The 16,940-nt window shown below is 40.0% G+C and overlaps 2 protein-coding genes across 9 annotated transcripts in view; one reads left to right on the top strand and one right to left on the bottom strand.

The window, feature by feature from the left end:
* ralgapa1 (Ral GTPase activating protein catalytic subunit alpha 1) overlaps positions 1-10,608 on the bottom strand; it is a 62,320-nt gene extending 51,712 nt beyond the window's left edge. For 5 of the 6 annotated variants that reach the window (XM_046412453.1, XM_046412447.1, XM_046412452.1 and 2 more), the window contains exons 1-15: positions 10,058-10,608; positions 7,296-7,406; positions 7,096-7,145; positions 6,358-6,415; positions 5,858-5,901; positions 5,032-5,209; positions 4,738-4,853; positions 4,188-4,326; positions 3,868-4,076; positions 3,214-3,537; positions 2,784-2,963; positions 1,585-1,656; positions 1,278-1,426; positions 990-1,113; positions 295-441 (exon numbers count right to left, since the gene is read on the bottom strand). In XM_046412453.1, the coding sequence (XP_046268409.1) occupies positions 295-441; positions 990-1,113; positions 1,278-1,426; positions 1,585-1,656; positions 2,784-2,963; positions 3,214-3,537; positions 3,868-4,076; positions 4,188-4,326; positions 4,738-4,853; positions 5,032-5,209; positions 5,858-5,901; positions 6,358-6,415; positions 7,096-7,145; positions 7,296-7,406; positions 10,058-10,163 (2,007 nt within the window). In that variant the 5' untranslated portion in view covers positions 10,164-10,608. The remainder of the gene's footprint in view (positions 1-294; positions 442-989; positions 1,114-1,277; positions 1,427-1,584; positions 1,657-2,783; positions 2,964-3,213; positions 3,538-3,867; positions 4,077-4,187; positions 4,327-4,737; positions 4,854-5,031; positions 5,210-5,857; positions 5,902-6,357; positions 6,416-7,095; positions 7,146-7,295; positions 7,407-10,057) is intronic. The other variant, XM_046412448.1, reaches the window with a different exon arrangement.
* A 2-nt stretch (positions 10,609-10,610) lies between these two features.
* brms1la (BRMS1 like transcriptional repressor a) lies at positions 10,611-16,032 on the top strand. 3 transcript variants are annotated; one of them, XM_046412463.1, is made up of 9 exons: positions 10,611-10,729; positions 11,761-11,912; positions 12,219-12,309; positions 12,435-12,562; positions 12,653-12,732; positions 12,985-13,081; positions 13,246-13,335; positions 13,481-13,545; positions 13,652-16,032. In XM_046412463.1, exons 2-9 carry the CDS (start codon positions 11,774-11,776, stop codon positions 13,748-13,750), a joined length of 789 nt encoding a protein of 262 aa, XP_046268419.1. In that variant the 5' UTR covers positions 10,611-10,729; positions 11,761-11,773; the 3' UTR covers positions 13,751-16,032. The 3 variants fall into 3 exon arrangements, with proteins under 3 accessions (XP_046268419.1, XP_046268417.1, XP_046268418.1); XM_046412461.1 differs by lacking the exon at positions 10,611-10,729 and adding an exon at positions 10,793-10,947; XM_046412462.1 differs by lacking the exon at positions 10,611-10,729 and adding an exon at positions 10,853-10,947 and having other exon boundaries at positions 11,704-11,912.
* The last annotated feature ends 908 nt before the right edge of the window (positions 16,033-16,940 follow it).

Here is a 16,940-nt window from a genome sequence, read left to right as displayed (position 1 = left end):
AACATCCTGAGGGAAAATGGAACTGTGTGCGGTATTCCAGTCATATTAACAGAAAAGAATGTGAGCAATAAAATTAAAGCAAACACAGAAGCAAAATAGAAGCAGGAATTAAACTACTGCTTCCTTCATTATAGTTCTCCTCTACTTCTGAAATGACCAGTTTTGACCTGTCATAGTCAGGAAGTGAACAAGTTTTTTAACTAGTTTTTTAATGTGCACACACTTTGTGGATGTAATGCTTAGATGATAACAGTAAACAGTATTTAACAGTAAACAGTATATAACTTCCAATACCTTGGTGAGGGTCTCCATTGTGAGTGACCACTCAGTGACCAGTTCATCCCAGCAGGTGAGAGAGGAGAGGACGGACAAGAGGTCGTCCCACAGTTCTCTGCTGATGTAGACGTTTAAGTTCGCCTTAATCCAGGCTACTATAAGAGTCTGCACACAGAGATGGACATCAGAGAAGCATGAATACTCTTTACTCATCAGACTAGTTCATTGGTTCAGACCCAGGCTCTATCAAACCTCATTAAAGTATTCACAAAACAACTTTTGATAGATAAATAGATAATAAAATTCAACTCAATTTTATTTATATAGCACCTTATACTATCAAAATTGTCTCTAGGTGCTTTACAGAAACCCAGAGCCTGAACCCCAGAGCAAGCAGACAGTGGTAAGGAAAAACTGAAAAAAAGAGAGATGAGAGAGATGGTTTTAAATAAGTAAAGTACATCTTATTGTGTTTACTGATTTAGTATTTATAGCACCACAAGCAAGTCTGTCTCCTCGGAGCTGTATTACCGTAAAGAAAAACCAAAAAAAACAAAACAAAACAAAAAAAACCCCTGCAATTTCATTGAGTTCAATGACTGCAGCGTTGCTGTTCTTTCATTTTTTATGTAATACAGAGACAATCAGTTTCCTTCTACCACAAAATACTGCACAAAATATCTGGAGAGTCTGACACAGTGATAGGAATGTACCTGAAAGATAGGTCCAGCCAGTCTGCCTGACAGTGTGTAGTTCTTCTTGCCCTGGGGCATGATGGATGGAGGTCTTTTCATCACCGATTCTGTCACCCTAAGCAGAACCAGCAAGATCTGCTCCCTACAAACAAATACATTGAGACAGCAATGGAATATGATGAAGACATTAATATCATCATTCTATTGAAATGTATTTTGATGGTGTTTTTTTTCTGTGTCTCCCAGTCCCCAGTGAAAAGTATGATTGTATCTGGTTTCTGTGGAGCTTCTATTTTTTTTTTTTACCAAGTTTTCTGGTCCATGGTCTCATGCATGACAAGGCTGCGGTAGATGTTCAGAACTCGCTTGCACATGTCGACATGCTCCTCCAAAAGGATCTTGATGTCATTGGCTGGCTCCAAGAGGAAAACGTTGGACGAGTGGGTGATAAATACCTGAAAAAGAGACAAGTTGGATGTAAAAATGCGTTATCTATTTTTTGAAGAGGATTCTATAAGGTAAAGTAAGAATAATAACAGCACTTCAACACTGAGAGTAGTGTGTGTATAAACGAAATGGACAGATATACTCTAAATGTGTGAGGACGCCATACCTGTAATGTAGTCTGAACTCCAGCATGAACGCTGTACTCCAGCAGTTCACTGTCAGTCACCTTGTTCATTCCCTGAGAAAACACACACATACATACAATTAAAGTAAAGTCAGTATACCACACAACATAAAAGGAAATGCACACAAAAGCACATTGGAAAAATATCCATCAAGCTATTCAGAAAATAATCAGATCCACTATCCCTTTCAGATTTGATGTTTTATACTTCCGAAACATCCCAGAAGAAATACACTCTAAAAATAGAACCCTTGTCAAAATTCTGTTGACGGCTGCTAAAAAAGCCATAACTCGAAGGTGGCTGAAGCCCCAAGCACCCTCGATTGAAGATTCGACAGATTTGATCTACCAAATATATAAAATGGAAAAACTAACATTTTCCCTAAGATTGCAATATGACAAATTTGCTAATACATGGTCAAACTGGATAGAATATATTAAACCCAGTAGAAATTAATTTGATTAAGTCATAAATATATGCGCTAGGTAGGACCATTGCCCACAGTTCTTTTGTCAATTGCATGGCATCAAAGCCTACATGTTTGTGAGTCATGGGAGAATGACTTTGATAGGACGGTGTGTTAACACCAAACATGTTGTAAAATGTTATGACATGAGATGTAAATTTTTTTGGCTGTCAATAAAAATAAAATTACAAAAGGAATGACTGAACAGCATAATGTAAAAGTACAACGGCACAGCACAGTATAGCTCAGAATACAGTTTTCTGAGCCCAGGATTCATGATATGAAGCCTCGTGTTGAAACCTGGTTCCTCACCTAGTTGATCCATCCATCCATTTTCTATACCACCTAGTTGATCCATCCATCCATTTTCTATACCACTTATCCATCAGGGTCACGGGGGAGCTGGAGCCTATCCCAGCTGACTATGGGCGAGAGGCGGGGTTCACCCTGGACTGGTCGCCAGTCAATCGCAGGGCCAACACACAAAGACAGACAAACACACACTCTCACACTCACACCTAGGGGCAATATAGAGCAGCCAATTAACCCCACCTAGTTGATGAATTTACTTTTTCTTTTCTTTGAGACTGACTGTCAAAGTAAAGTCAGTATATGTTAGTGAGCTGCTAGGGCTAGCCCAGCAAATATAAAAACTTACTACATAAAACTTTTTTCACTTAAAGATTCAGTGACTGATTTCAGGAACTTTCTCACCTCATCCTCCTTCTCCCTGAGCTGCGTGCCTGAATCCAGGCCGCCTCCTGTGGCTATGGGATAAGGGCCCTCCTCTGGCTCTTTCATAAACACTGGCCTGTCTTCCATAGAGATCCACTCCTGGTAAACACGGACTACTTTCCGCATCGCTGCAGCTTCGCACATGGGAAGGAGAAATGCCTATATTTGTAGAGACAGACAAAAGTATTAACAGGTAAAGCATCCTGCAGAAAGATATCTGTAAAAGACCAAGTACATAGACATACTGTACATAAAGGACAGAAATAATGATGCCAGACATAAAATCTAATGTTAGAAAAATACCTCCTGGATCCACTCCTGTGTTGATATAACCTTAATAAAAGTACTAGTCAAAAGTCTGACACATGACTTCCTGACTCCCTCAATAATGAAGTTGTTCCTCCTTCACCTGTCTAAAGATCTCTGTGATGAAGTTGACGTTGGTTCTGGAGCTGGTCAGGACTCTCCTCACCACCTCCATGTCCGTCAGCTGCTCTTCATCCATGGAGCAGAGTGAGGAGGAGCTGGGCTCCCTCTCTGTCAACGTTGACGTGTTGGAGTGGCTTTGTTCAGGTTCGCCCATAACCCCTGGACCCCCAGATAAGCCAATGCTTCCACCGCCTGGTCCAGATGAGCACCCACTTCCTTCCAGATGGCTGTCGGACCGAATCGCACCTCCACTGCTGTCATCTGAGCTGCCTGCAGAGCGGGCCGCCAGTCCGGCTGCTGCTCGCTGGAGGTGAAAAGTTGGGTTATACAACCAGGAAATTTTGAAAAATCCCAAAAAGCTTCAGCTTCCAGCTTCTCCAACATGATTATGTCCTGTTTGTCATTTACAATTTTAAATACCAAATATCTTAAGGTTTTAAGCTGTTGGTCGACTGGGCATGAAACTTGTGAAGAACTCTGTGACAGACATCTTTCACTATTTTACAGGAAAAAAAAACTAACTGATTAACCAAGAAACCAATCTGCAAATTAATCAATAATAAAAACACACTCCCTGTGTTGTATTAAAATATGTATATGTATATGTGTGTGTGTGTGTGTGTGTGTGTGTCACCTGTATGTTCTTGGGGACGTTCTCTCCCTCTGTTCCTGGGATGTGTGTCTGTGTGTTGGGTCGTGGCTCAAGCCAGAAGGACACCAGCCAGCGGATAAAGATGACTCGGGCCTGCAGGAAGCTCTCCTTGGTGCAGTACAATGTTTCACCGCCATCTTGCTCCCTGCGCACCACACTGTAGTAAGGCTTAGTACGCATTGGAGGCACATCTACAGAGAAAAAGGAACATTTTTATTAATACAACATTGCTGTTCAGTGAGTTCCAAAAGGCAACCGGATTTACAGTATCCAGTTGCTACTGAAGTCTGTATGTAACTGACCCAGTATTGGACTGTAGAGGCTGGTTTCCATGGCAAAATTGGGAAAGATGTGAGGAAGGTAAAACTTCCTGAAGTGACCAAAAAGGAAGCTGAAGCCACGCTCATGGTTCTCTTTACAACGCCACTCAAGAGACTTGGCCTGGTGGACAAACAAATAAAGACGAACAAGCTTGTGTTACAAAGAGAGCTTTATGCACTCAAAGTAGTGTCAAGCAGAGAAGAGCACTATTGTTGTAAGGGAGAATGTTATCAGTGTGTATGACCGCATAAGCGTGTGATAACAGCAAGAAGAGGAAATACAACATTAAAGCTTGCATGTGTCAATGAGGAATGAAATTTGCATTTTGAAAAAGTCAGTGATACCTGGAAGAGATTAGATGAATAATTGTGCTATCAAGTTCTATATATGATAATGTCAGTAAATAATAAACCTGATACTAATGAACTGCTCCCACATGTTTAGTATTAGTAATATTAGTAAAGCACTGCAACATTTGCAAATGTGAAATTATGTAGTGTTAGCTGTGTTAGTAGGAAATGACGATAATACCTGGTTTACCATGTATTTGAGTAGAGCTTCTAAAAAGTAAGCAGTGAGGTCTTCCTGGTTCTTGTCACCAGACTGGGGAGGAACCAATGGAGTGATCTCTTCTGGGGTAACCTGAGCTGCAGAAGGGACAAGCAAGGAGATTTAATGCTTATGTCACAATGAATATTGAAAAATAAGTTGCTGTTATTATCTTATCAGGAGAAGAGAATTGCTTTTATTTTTAACGATGGCTGAATATAAGCCATTTATAAATCTGACCGTGTGTCTGCGTGTGTGCATGTTTGTTCTACTAACTCTCTGTTAAGCTCAAGGGTGGGTTGATCAGAGTGTCCAGGGTGCGCGGGGTCCCATGACAGAGAGGAGCTGGGAAGCCAGGAATCAAACAGGCAAACATGCAGAGCTGCTCACGCTCTGCATTACTCTGCAATGCCTGCATCCACAGCAAGAACAAGCGCACACCTTCACGACGGATCTACAGAGAAGACGACAAGGAGAGCAGGTGCATGAGAAAAAAAATGTAAATTAGTACATATGATTAGTTTAGGGTTTGTTTTTTTCCTTGTCCATGTCACAGACAGTTTGTTTCAAGGATAAAAGTAGTTAATACTGGATTACAGCGACCTACACCTTTTAACCACTTTAGTCAAACGTGAAGACTAATGCTGGTTTTTTGATTTGTATTCGCAAGTTACAACTCCGCACTCGGAGTGACATCACAACCGTCAAAAACCGAGTTGGATGAGTTTTATTTGCCACAAAAAAAACAGCTCATTTGAAATGTCATTCAGCCATTGTTGTTATAGCAACACTGACCGGTTACAAGGAGCACCAGTTGATAAACAACCAACAACACAGTACGCAGAATGGCAAACGGCGCACACATTAGAAAATCAGTTTCACAGCAATGATAATAATATCAGAAAAATTCATGCCCTCGGAATTTATCGATGCCGAAATGCAAAACAATGCAGCTACTTCTTTGGTGAATATTTTTAATATAATTTACAAGAGAGGAGACAAGAAGATGCTGTAAATATCCCCTTAAGAGGCTGGGGTGATTAGGATCTCGGGGCTATGACTGACAGGTTGACACAAAGTTACCAGTGAATCAGAGCAGTACCTTTAGAGAATTCCCTGTGTGCAACAGCTTCTTGAGGATGAGCCCTGAGAGACAGATGGACATGTCAGCCTGACATTTCATAGTACACTGAATATAACTTAAAGTCAGCCATATTGGATCTCTGATATTGATTAACTTGTAACTCGAGAAACTCATACAGGCTTTAGAAAGAAAAGGCCAAATGTTCTACTGATCCTCAGTAAAGATAAACAATTTGAAAACCCTTGCATTATTATAAAGTGCAAGCAGAACAGGAGGACAACAGCCACACTGCACCATGCCATGCTGTCTTCTCTTTGCAAAATTCCGGTGCTGGTTGGTCTCTCTGACATTACATGAAATAATTTATCATGTGAGTGGCCTCACTGTTTTAAAACCGGTCAAACCGGATTCAACAACACATACTTGGCTGGGGCGACCTGATCTGCTGCACACATGTATAAGATCTACAATATCACGTGTTTCAAGAGAGTCGCTGGGAGTGATTTTGTGTGAGTTACCGATGCTGTGGAACTGCCACCGGCTCTGGATTCTCTCTGGCAGGAGCTGAAGGATTTTCTGGAGGAAAAAAACCCCAAAATGATTTAAATATTGAGAAAATTACCATTATGGGTTATATTATATATATTGTGTTGTGACTTTTATATATTTAGCCTTTCAAGTAGGGATGAATGACATAATCTAAGATCAACATCAAGATAAACCATCTCATTTATCTTGATAACAACTAATGATTAAGATGCCAAAGGTTGGTTGTTTGTTCACCGTATTCACACAATTTAATCATGGAAAAAGTACTACATGAATATATTTAGGTCAGTGAGACATTTTTACATAATCAGTGATTCTATAAACAGTTTATTGTCCAGTTCTAATTTTAACTGAGAGAAAATCAATATCAAACACATTCTTTTTATCCAGTGGCTGTGTACTACAACCAGCCTTGTTCTGAATTTAAAGTGAACTAAATGGAGATCAGTAACACACACGCACACAGACACATACTGACACTACACTCTTATCGTGACTACTCTGTACTGTCACCCAGGTCTGAGTGTTGTTAAATGTCAATGGTCTCAGTCTGAGGTCACAGTAGAAAGTCAGACCACATAGAATCAAAAACACTTTGGTCATTTAGTTTCACACAATGTCAGAATTCCATTCAGTAGCCACGTATGCTTCTCTCCATTTTCATTAGATTTCACTTTTAATACAAACATGCAAAGACATTTCATTACCTCAAAGATGAAGAGAATGGAGTCCAGCTCCTCCCTCTGAGATTTGTGACCTGAAAAACACACATTTGCATGAAAGAAAGCACAATAATAAGGCTAAATAGCAATAATACATGTATGCTTTATTTCTATAGTGTGGACTCTAACCAATCAGAGCTCAACTTAACTATCTGATTCTTGATGTTGACAATGAGAACACTTACCTTTCTGCTTGAGGCTGACCTCAATGGTGACAAAGTTCTCAAAGAAGACATAATAGATATGGGAGTAGTTCAGGTCGAAGAACTGTTTCAACTCTGCAGGCTCTGCATTTTCTGGAAAATGACGGGAGAAATAAAGGTGAAAATCAATTCACATTAACGCATATACACACACAGACCAGGATTAAGTCAAAACTGCTCACAAACTTGTCCTTGACTCCACCAGAAACTTAAACTTTGACAGTGCTGAGAGCAGTCTCTAACATTGGATCCATTTCATAGCCATCCTCATTCTGATTCCACACATCACATGTTTAATGTCATTGCTGTATCCAAGCAGAGAAAAAAAAAAAAAAGAAATAAAATATAGCAATAAAAACATCGGGTGAAGGGAACAAATATACTTTTCTTCATCCATTTTAATCTAAATGCTTTGAAAAGCCCCTTGTGAAGACCACACATCAATGAATTTTCATCACAGGAAGTAGGAGGTTGATGTGTCACTGCAGTATCTAGGTTCTCTAAATGGACTCAAAACCCAGTCTGGGTCCTTGCTGCAGTTTCAGATATACTGCACTAAAGGATGGAAAGTTTAACTTTCTGTGTTCTGGACAGAATCTCAGCACCACCGGCTGTCATTAGGAAAGAGACACGGTGACGCAGATAGAGAGATAAAACACACGCTCTTACTGAGAATGCAGTCAACACTTTAGCTCAGAGTCAAAACTGAAAGAAAATACACAAGCATGCAGAACATTAGGCACTGACACACACACAAGCACATGCACATACACAGGTACACACACTTAGAAGAGCCTCTAGTGACAGCCTCAGAGTTTGTTTATATGAAGTCTTAAAGCTGAACTCTGCTGCTCGCTCACTCACTCATACATACACACACACACACACACACATACTGAGGCTGTCTGTGTTCTATGCCATAGTGGTTGCCCTTGTAAGGTCTTAGAGGCCTAGCAGAGTGGCTTTCTATCACTTCCCCTGCGCTACCTGATTGTAGGCTGATGTACAGAAGCCATGTTATGCAAAACTCAGAGCAAGTTATTTAGTCACTCTTTACATGCGCTGACAATTCGATAACGGGTAGTAGCAATGATTGCTCTTTTGGTTCAGATGTTGGATGGAATGAAAGGAAATTCCAACTCTGTAACGTGATATGGAAGTGGAACCTTCTGTCATTAAACTGACCGCGCTAACTAGCTTGTAAATACTCAACTATTTTATTTGGATGATGGCTAGATTATTAACCTCCATGTAAATGTAAGCAAGGTTTAATCAGTAAACTAAACACTGTACCGCAACTGTGCGACCAGCCATTTGTGTTTTGGTCTGGCTGGGGAGCAGTTACTTAATAACTAGATTGCATCAAAGGGATTGCAAAGTGATGAAACAGTTTCTTGTTCTTTCAGATCGGGTATAAGCTGTTCTATTACAAAACATCAAAGCAACACTCTAACAGTGCTCACTCTTGGTTTGCAAAGGTAGGCCTATTTTTCACGGGAGGGTCTTGTGTTAGGGTAAAGAAAACTGGTTGATTACAATCAGCTTCTATGAAATTGATGGCTACATGAACAATATCAGCAACATGAATGATTCTTGAGCTATTTTATTTAGGCCACTTTCTCTCTAAAATGGTATTGCTTCAATTATCAATTTCGCTACAACTAAAAGCGCCCATATGCATTTTCTTGAAGTGGCGGTCTGGCACCATGATCACTAAAACCGCAAAGTTAACAACTGTCAGGTGTCTGAGCACTCCTTTTCAAACAATGTAAACGCAAGTGTGTTTGTGTGTGTGTCTCTGTGATTGTTATCATGGTCTTGTGTTCCCCGTAGAGCACAGAGAGGGGGCACACCCCTTTCTCTGTCTCTGTCTCTGTCTCTGTCCAGCACAGACACGCACAGGCCAGTAGCTCTTACAATAGAAACAGGAAACTGGGCTACTGTATAGAGACATAGAGAGGAAATAGTAGAGGCTGTTTTCCTCTCCGGTGGGTGTGTACGAGTGTGAAAGCAAGCGCACGTCACTAAAACACACACACACACACACACACACACACACACACACACACAACTCCATGACTTATTCATACCCATTACCCTGTCATCCTCCCCATTCTCCCACACACTGAAAACACACATTCAAAACACTGCAATTGGTGTTGTCTTGTACCATATCTACACACATGCTAAAAGAAAAACCAAAACAACACACTCAGCATTTATCACACACCAAGTCCTTGTCCAGCAGACACAACCCTGGAGAACTCTCAACAGCTTGAAGAACACTGCACAGCATCGCTGTGCCTAGACTGTAGGCAGTCAGCTTTATCCTCACATCGTAGTAAAAATACAATGCACAATTCCCCTCTATGCAGACCCTAACGAACTCTCTAGTCGAACTCTTTTCGAAAATCTGACCATGTAATGGAATTGTCTCCTTACATCTAAACTCTTCTAACTCGACAGATATTGAGCAATGACTTTAAAGATGAACGGATATATATATATACACATATACATAGAATAAATGAGTGGGCTACGGGTGAGATGCCGAAATCGCGAGTGGATATTAAAAAACAGAAATTATCTTGAAGTCTACTATAAAAAGGCTGAGCCTTTGTTTACATGCAAGGCTATTTTGAATTTCGTGGTTGTCGATATGGATTTGGTATGGCATTCCCTGTATGCACAGACTGGCACGTACAAGCTAACCTGTTAACTGTTTAACAATGGTGTTAACTTACCAATTACAATTCTGAGATGTTTCAGCCTCGTCAAAACGTCCTTCTTTGGGTCCAACACTTTCTGTGTTGATTTTTTAACGTCCCCATGAGGTTTTTTGGAGAACATTCCTGGGGCAGAAGACACAAGAATGCGACGGCAAGACAGACAGCAAGGAGGGGCTAGCTGTGTAGCCACTTAAAACAACCTCAGCTAGCGTTAATCTTCAAACTATAACGAAAAACCGTTGCTCCTGGGTCATTTATTAACGGTGCGCTGCGACTTAGCAGCCCTCCGCAACAGCGCGGAGTATTTTAACGTGTAAATTTTGACGAAGAAGGCGCATTGTGTCAAAACTAAAACAAATCTGTAAAACGCAGTGGGGCAAAGCATCCATCCATCGTACCTCCCTTCCACAACAGTCCACAGACTGAAGGCTAAACTAGCTAGTTAGCTAGCTCTGCTGTTCACTTCACATTAGAAAACATCATGGCGGAAGAGGGAGGAGAGAAAACAAAATAATGGATGCCAGAGAAATCAAACAACATAGTTCAGCAAAAGGTGTTATTGAATTGGTGTTATTAAATTATGTTATAAATATAACACCAACGGTGTTTTTAAGTTTACTGGCATTTTAGTTTTAAACGACTGTCAACAATTCTCTCCGCCTCAAGCTCTAAGGGTCTGCATCCTGGGTAATGTAGTTTACGGCTGGTTGTTAGGTCTTTAGTGATGTAACACTTAACGATACAAAAAACTACACTTCCCTATACAATAAGAGCACCGCAGCGCGTTTTGTTTTTAGCTTAGCTGGGGCACACGAGTGAAATCGTAACCGAGAGAAAATAAGTGTTTGCTCATCAAATTGTTTTTCTTTCACTAATCTTGGAAACGTCCCACGATTTACTGTGTAGTAAGTTATGATTTGGTTTTAAGCTTCCTTCCTAATGCGTTTTGTTAAAACTAGTCGTGCTATTGAGCTATGCTGGTTTGCTAATGTGCTAACGTAATGCTATCATTGTGTGTTGACGTTAGTGTTTATTTATCTTGATTTGTCTAATGATTAAAAAGACAAACTGCCAGATCTCCTTGCCTTATAAAGCTGCTTTTCATAAGTAACTTTACAATAACTAATTTGTGATGGACTTGAAGGATGGGTTTTAATGTTTATTTTCTAATAATGCAGACATTCTTCACCCCTATTGTGATTTTTTTTTCAGAAATTATGTAATCAAATCATATTAAAGAAACAAAAACAAATGTGTTCGTTAAACAAGTCCTTTGTAATTATTTATAATTTCTTTGAGCTGCCAAGTCGTTTCAGTTGTCCTGCCCATATGACAACAATGCATCATCCAGAGGTGGTTGCGACCAAAAAGGCAATTTGCCCTTAATGTTCAAACGTGTTTAATCATGTCTGCAATTCAGTGCAAAGTGACTGTTACTTTCCACCTAGTACAGACTTATGGAGGTGTAACTGCTATAATTAAATCTTATGCAGACGTGAAAACATCAGTAATAATAAACATACGCATATTAGACTCTGATGTATGAGCAAATACCAATGCTCCCCAGTGAATACAATGTGTTCAAGCTTTTTTATCTTTTATAAGTCGAAAACTAAACAAATAGAATCAAGTAACATGTTAAAAGTCTGAATCTGTTGTAGGTAGAATTGCCAAAAGAGCCTGACATTCTCTCTCTGTCTGATACAACCCGTCTGAAGTTGACTTGCTGACATGCCAGTGCACCGCGACCGGGAGAAGAAGGAGAGCACTGCAGAGGAGATGGAGGTGGAGGAGCAGGAGCAAGAGGCGTCCAGCTCAGAGGAGGAGGATTCTGACACCTCTTCTGTCTCCGAGGATGGAGACAGTTCTGGTGAGCAATTTTGAAGCAGCAGAGAATGATCACAACATTCTTATTCAGATGATGTTAATGGTTGCCGTTAAAAGAAACTTTATTTCAATGTATGGTTACTGTCAAATGTTCTCCTTGAGATGGACAACTCTGTGAGTATGAATGTCAGAGAGGAAAACTTCCTTAAGGTGCCCATTTGCACTTCTTTTACGGTTGACAGACACATAGCCTAACAGAAATACGAGTCTGCCAGGATTAGCTCCCATATTAGCTCCTGAGAATCAACCCAAAATACCTAAAATGGTGATGTGCATGTGTGTGTGTCAGAAATGGATGAGGAGGACTGTGAGCGGAGGAGGATGGAGTGTCTGGATGAAATGTCCAACCTGGAGAAACAGTTCACGGATCTCAAAGACCAGTAAGACTGAAACTGATCTTTATCAAATCCACATTAAGACTTTGAAATTTAAAGAACATGAAATGTAAAATAAAAATCATTCGTAAGAGTTAGGTATGGCCATAGTGATGTGTGTTTGGGTGCAGGCTGTATCGTGAGCGCCTCAGTCAGGTGAACAGCAAGCTGGCAGAGGTAGAGGCTGGCCGGGCAGCAGAATATCTGGAGCCTCTGGCAGTACTGCTGGAGAACATGCAGGTTCGCACCAAGGTGGCAGGTAACCTCAACACAGCAACACACTCACAAGGGCATACACACCCTGGCTTCTTCATTCTCTTATTGTGTGGTTCATCTTTGTCTTTGTCAGGTATCTACAGAGAGTTGTGTCTGGACTCTGTGAAGAACAAGTACGAGTGTGAGACCCAGGCAGCATGCCAGCACTGGGAGGTCAGACACACACACCTTCACTGAAATAATCCCTAATCTTGAAGCTTGTAGGTCGAACTCCAAGTGCTCACGTCAATTACCGTCTGCTCCGTTTCCTTTTTGGCCCTCGGCTCTATGAATCATTAAGTATTCAGAACTTGATTTGAATGTAAGCGAGTGCTGATGCGTGCTGGTGGATGCACACTTGTGCGTTAGATCTGACTGTTATCTCTGATATGATGTTCCCGCTTTTGTGTGTGTGTTTGTATGCAGAGTGAGAAGCTGCTGCTGTTTGATACAGTACAGAGTGAACTGGAAGAGAAAATTAGGAGACTGGAGGAAGACAGACACAGCATAGATATTACATCAGGTAGTGCACACAGCTAACACAGTCACTGGTTGTGAATTCTGGTTCACTGGTTGCGTGAGTTACTTGTGCAACTAAATTCATTTTAATTATAGTACTGAGAACACACTTTTGTGCGTGCAGCAAACATTTTGATGTGTCTGTCTCCCTGTGTGTCTTTCGTTCAGAGCTGTGGAATGATGAAGTGTCAGGAAGGAAGAAGAGGAGAGATGCCTTGAGTCCAGATAAGAAGAGGAGACGACCTTCAGTGGTGTCTGATATCCTTCCTCTGTTAATACCTTTTTTACTGATACTGCAAAGTACTTTTACTTTTTCTATGAAAGCCAACTGCTTTTATCTAGATATGTCCTTATATTCAGATTCAGAAGGTCTTCCTGTGACACTGTCCTTAACTCCGCTCACGCCCTTATATCGTTTACATGCTGCCTGACTTGGACATCCTGGAGGACTGGACAGCCATCAGAAAGGTATGCAAATGTTGATAATCAGGGCTGTGACTTTGTTATCTAGTGGCATCATTGTGTGTGTGTGTGTAGGCATCTTTTAACTGCGTATGTGTGTGTTGTGTTCTAGGCAGTGGCTACGCTGGGTCCTCACAGGGGGAAGACTGACTCTGACAGCTCTGCATTCCCATTCAGACCAGAAAGGAACAGATCAATTCTCAACTGCTGAGGAGGACACACACACAGTCACACATTAGGAAACACACAAGGAGCTCACGTATACATGCGATACATGAAAACACATTCTGGATATGACACACATGATAAAATTCACCTCTGCTCACACAAAAACACACACAGCTGAATGTTTTTCGGACTTTTCCCACAATCCACTATGCTCCTGAGCTAACAGCGACACCAGTCAGTAAGCTGCCTCTCGTGCCAACAGGCACATTTAATAAGGACTCACTTGTTTGTTTCCCTTTAAAGGACAAGCAAGAACAGAAGCATCATTTTACTGGCTTGTCATCATTACTTCCAGTAAACATTGAGCTCTTTCTTTCTTTTTTTTTTTTGACTGTAACAGTTATGGTTTCTGTTAATTCAGTGGAGATTGAAATCTTTGAAATGATCAGTCAAGGATTTTTCAGTCCTTGTTGATTTTTTGAAGTGAACCCATATTAATGAGTCTCGTCCTACTTTACGTTTTTAATCCTCCCACAGTCGAGTGTTTGGTGAGGTTTGGTGCCAATGTCTTTGAGGCCGACAGCCTTCTCTAAACTTTTTATTTGTTGTTCTCACAAAGCTAAAATGAGTGGGAATGTGACCCAAATCAGGCATTGTGTTTGGCTTTGATTATGGCATTCTTTGCAGGCCTGCCAGCTTAACTTTAGATTTTGGCACAACGTAGCCCCCCATGCTGAGTGTACTGACACCTTGATTTGGTAAACAGTGTCATGTGAGTGCTGTTTTTGATGTTTCTGTTTTCAGGTTTTATATCTCACTCTGACATGGGCACCACTTAAGTAACAACAGGTACAGGTTTTTCCAATTGTTCACAGCGCTGTACTCAGCAGCGGTTCAAGAGCCTTTGGAAACATTGAAAAGTGAGTTTTATTGGACCTTTTGGTTTCACTTTACATTCACGTCATTGTGTGCAACTCAAATATTTTTTTTAATTTTACATCTGGAAGGTTATGGACAAAGCTTCAAATGATGTATAAGGAAATTCTGGTTTTTATATGTTTTGTACTTTTAGTTCAAATGTCAAATGCTTTTTGTTATGGTGTTTTGAATAGTTAGCTGGTGATCGTCACACAGTTTGTGAGAGCATCCAGAACTCCACAGTGCCTCCATTTGAAGTTCTATAAAAATTCTTTGTATGCACATATGGACTTGGAAAAGCAAATCTCTCGTTTCAGTAGAGCATCCTGTGCTTTTAAGAGTCACATTATGATTGTGGTTGAGATAAACTCAGTGAAAGCAGTTATTTAAATGCAGGGTAGCAAAAAACAAATTGCATTCTAGTTATTATTCTAGTCTGTCTTGGTCATGCCAAGACAGACTAGAATAATAAGAATAATATTTAGATTTTCTTAAACCATCTAAAACCCAAATTAAGTGAGGTATTAGATTTGTACCGAACACTGACATTTTAGGCCTTAACCCAGCCTTTTTAAACCACCAGTGGACTTCCTCATAATACCAACTCTGTTTAGTTTTGATAAGTACATTCTTTTAGTAGATCCAATTCCTGAGCACAGACTGTTTTTACGCGATACCTAGACATTTTAATGTTTTTTTAGCTCACCAAAATCCTTTTTAAAAAAATAGTTTTTCAGTTTTTGTTAACAAGTGGTGGTTATTTTCATGTGGCTCATCAAATTAAGTCAGTTTACTCCCCTTTTTGCAGTTGCAAACATCTATCAATAATGCAACTACGTTAACAAAATACTTTTTTAATAACTGAATGTAATAAAACAACATATGAGAAGTTAAAATACCAAGGTATCCCTTTAAAGTTTCTATTCAGCAGGTGATACTGTTACATCCTCTTCTTACTCATCTACCTCTTCTATCAATCTGTCGCTCACTCTTTAAAGTAAAATTCACATTTGCATTAGTATTTGTGGATATAAAAGTGCTTCCATCTTTAGGATCATCCTGACAGGAGTTTATTTTGTTTTTTCAGTTCATTTCTGGTTTACATGGCTCTGCAGGATCTTTTTCTAAGGCTCACTGTGCTGAATACCAATTGTACAAACAAGGAAGGAACACAAAAATGTCCTTCCCATCATACCACATCACTGCTGTTTATAAAGGCTGATCACTAAACTGTCATTTAATAATCAGATTTTATAAACTGAGATTTTTAAAGATTCAGGTGGTGGGGATGTTAAATTCGGATCAATATTTTTTGACAATTCGTGTTAAATATTGTGTTGGGTACATTTGTGTCTTTCTTGTTGATGGTGTGGGTGGTTTATACAATTAAAAGTTGTTTTATAAGTACATTGTGGTTTCTCACAGTAAAATTACTGACAGAACGGGGGAGAACCTTGTCTTTGGTTTTTGCAAGCAATAACCTCACTAATAGCAATGAAATATTAAAAAGCTTTCTAGAATAGTATTTACAGTGCTTTACGGGGCCTAAAGACAACATATAAAAAGGTGTTGGCTGATGCAGGAAATAATGATAAAGCCTAACCTGCCATGATCTGAGAAAGTGTACAGCGATCAGCCACCACATTAAAACCACTGACAGGTGAAGTGAGTAACATTAATCAATACAATGCAATGTCCTGCAGGGAAAACTTGAGTTGAGAATGCTCTTTGACACACAGCACCCACCTAAACACTGTGTAATTTGTTGAAATAACGTCCAAATCAATCAGTTGGGGGTTGAAGAGTAATTGGAGAATTCCAGGCAACATCTCTGAAGAGTGACAGTGGTAAATGCTAAGCCTGGTTTTGTCTCAATTTAATACCAACTTCTTTTCTAGAAGCCCAGACCCACAAATAAAAAACAGGAAAAAGCTTGAAGCAGACCTACCTTTTCACAGCAGTTGACATAGTAAGATGATCATTTCCAAACAGTATTATTGTTCAGCTAACACAAAACAAATTGTGAATTTATTCATCCATTGAGTGTAGAAAATGAGAAGTTATTTCATGCCCAGTGACAGGTCGAAATTGAATAGTGAAACGAGGGCTTTAGGAAACCAATCAAAAAGCTGATAATGTTATTCTATAGCCATTATATTGTGCAGTCAACATTTGCTTCATTATAACACATTAAAGCAAAAATACTTGTCTATTGCCAGTTTGATGACGAAGGCTTTGTTCCAATAAGATAAAGAATCCCAGGACACTGGAACTGGTTTACCAAAGTAGAATGTCCAAATATCTGCTGTAAACAA

This window comes from Scatophagus argus, chromosome 15 (assembly GCF_020382885.2).
Source record: "Scatophagus argus isolate fScaArg1 chromosome 15, fScaArg1.pri, whole genome shotgun sequence".
NCBI classification, from domain to species: Eukaryota; Metazoa; Chordata; class Actinopteri; family Scatophagidae; genus Scatophagus; species Scatophagus argus.
The sequence above is the reverse complement of the archived record's forward strand: the minus strand, read 5'-3'. Positions and strand labels throughout refer to the sequence as shown.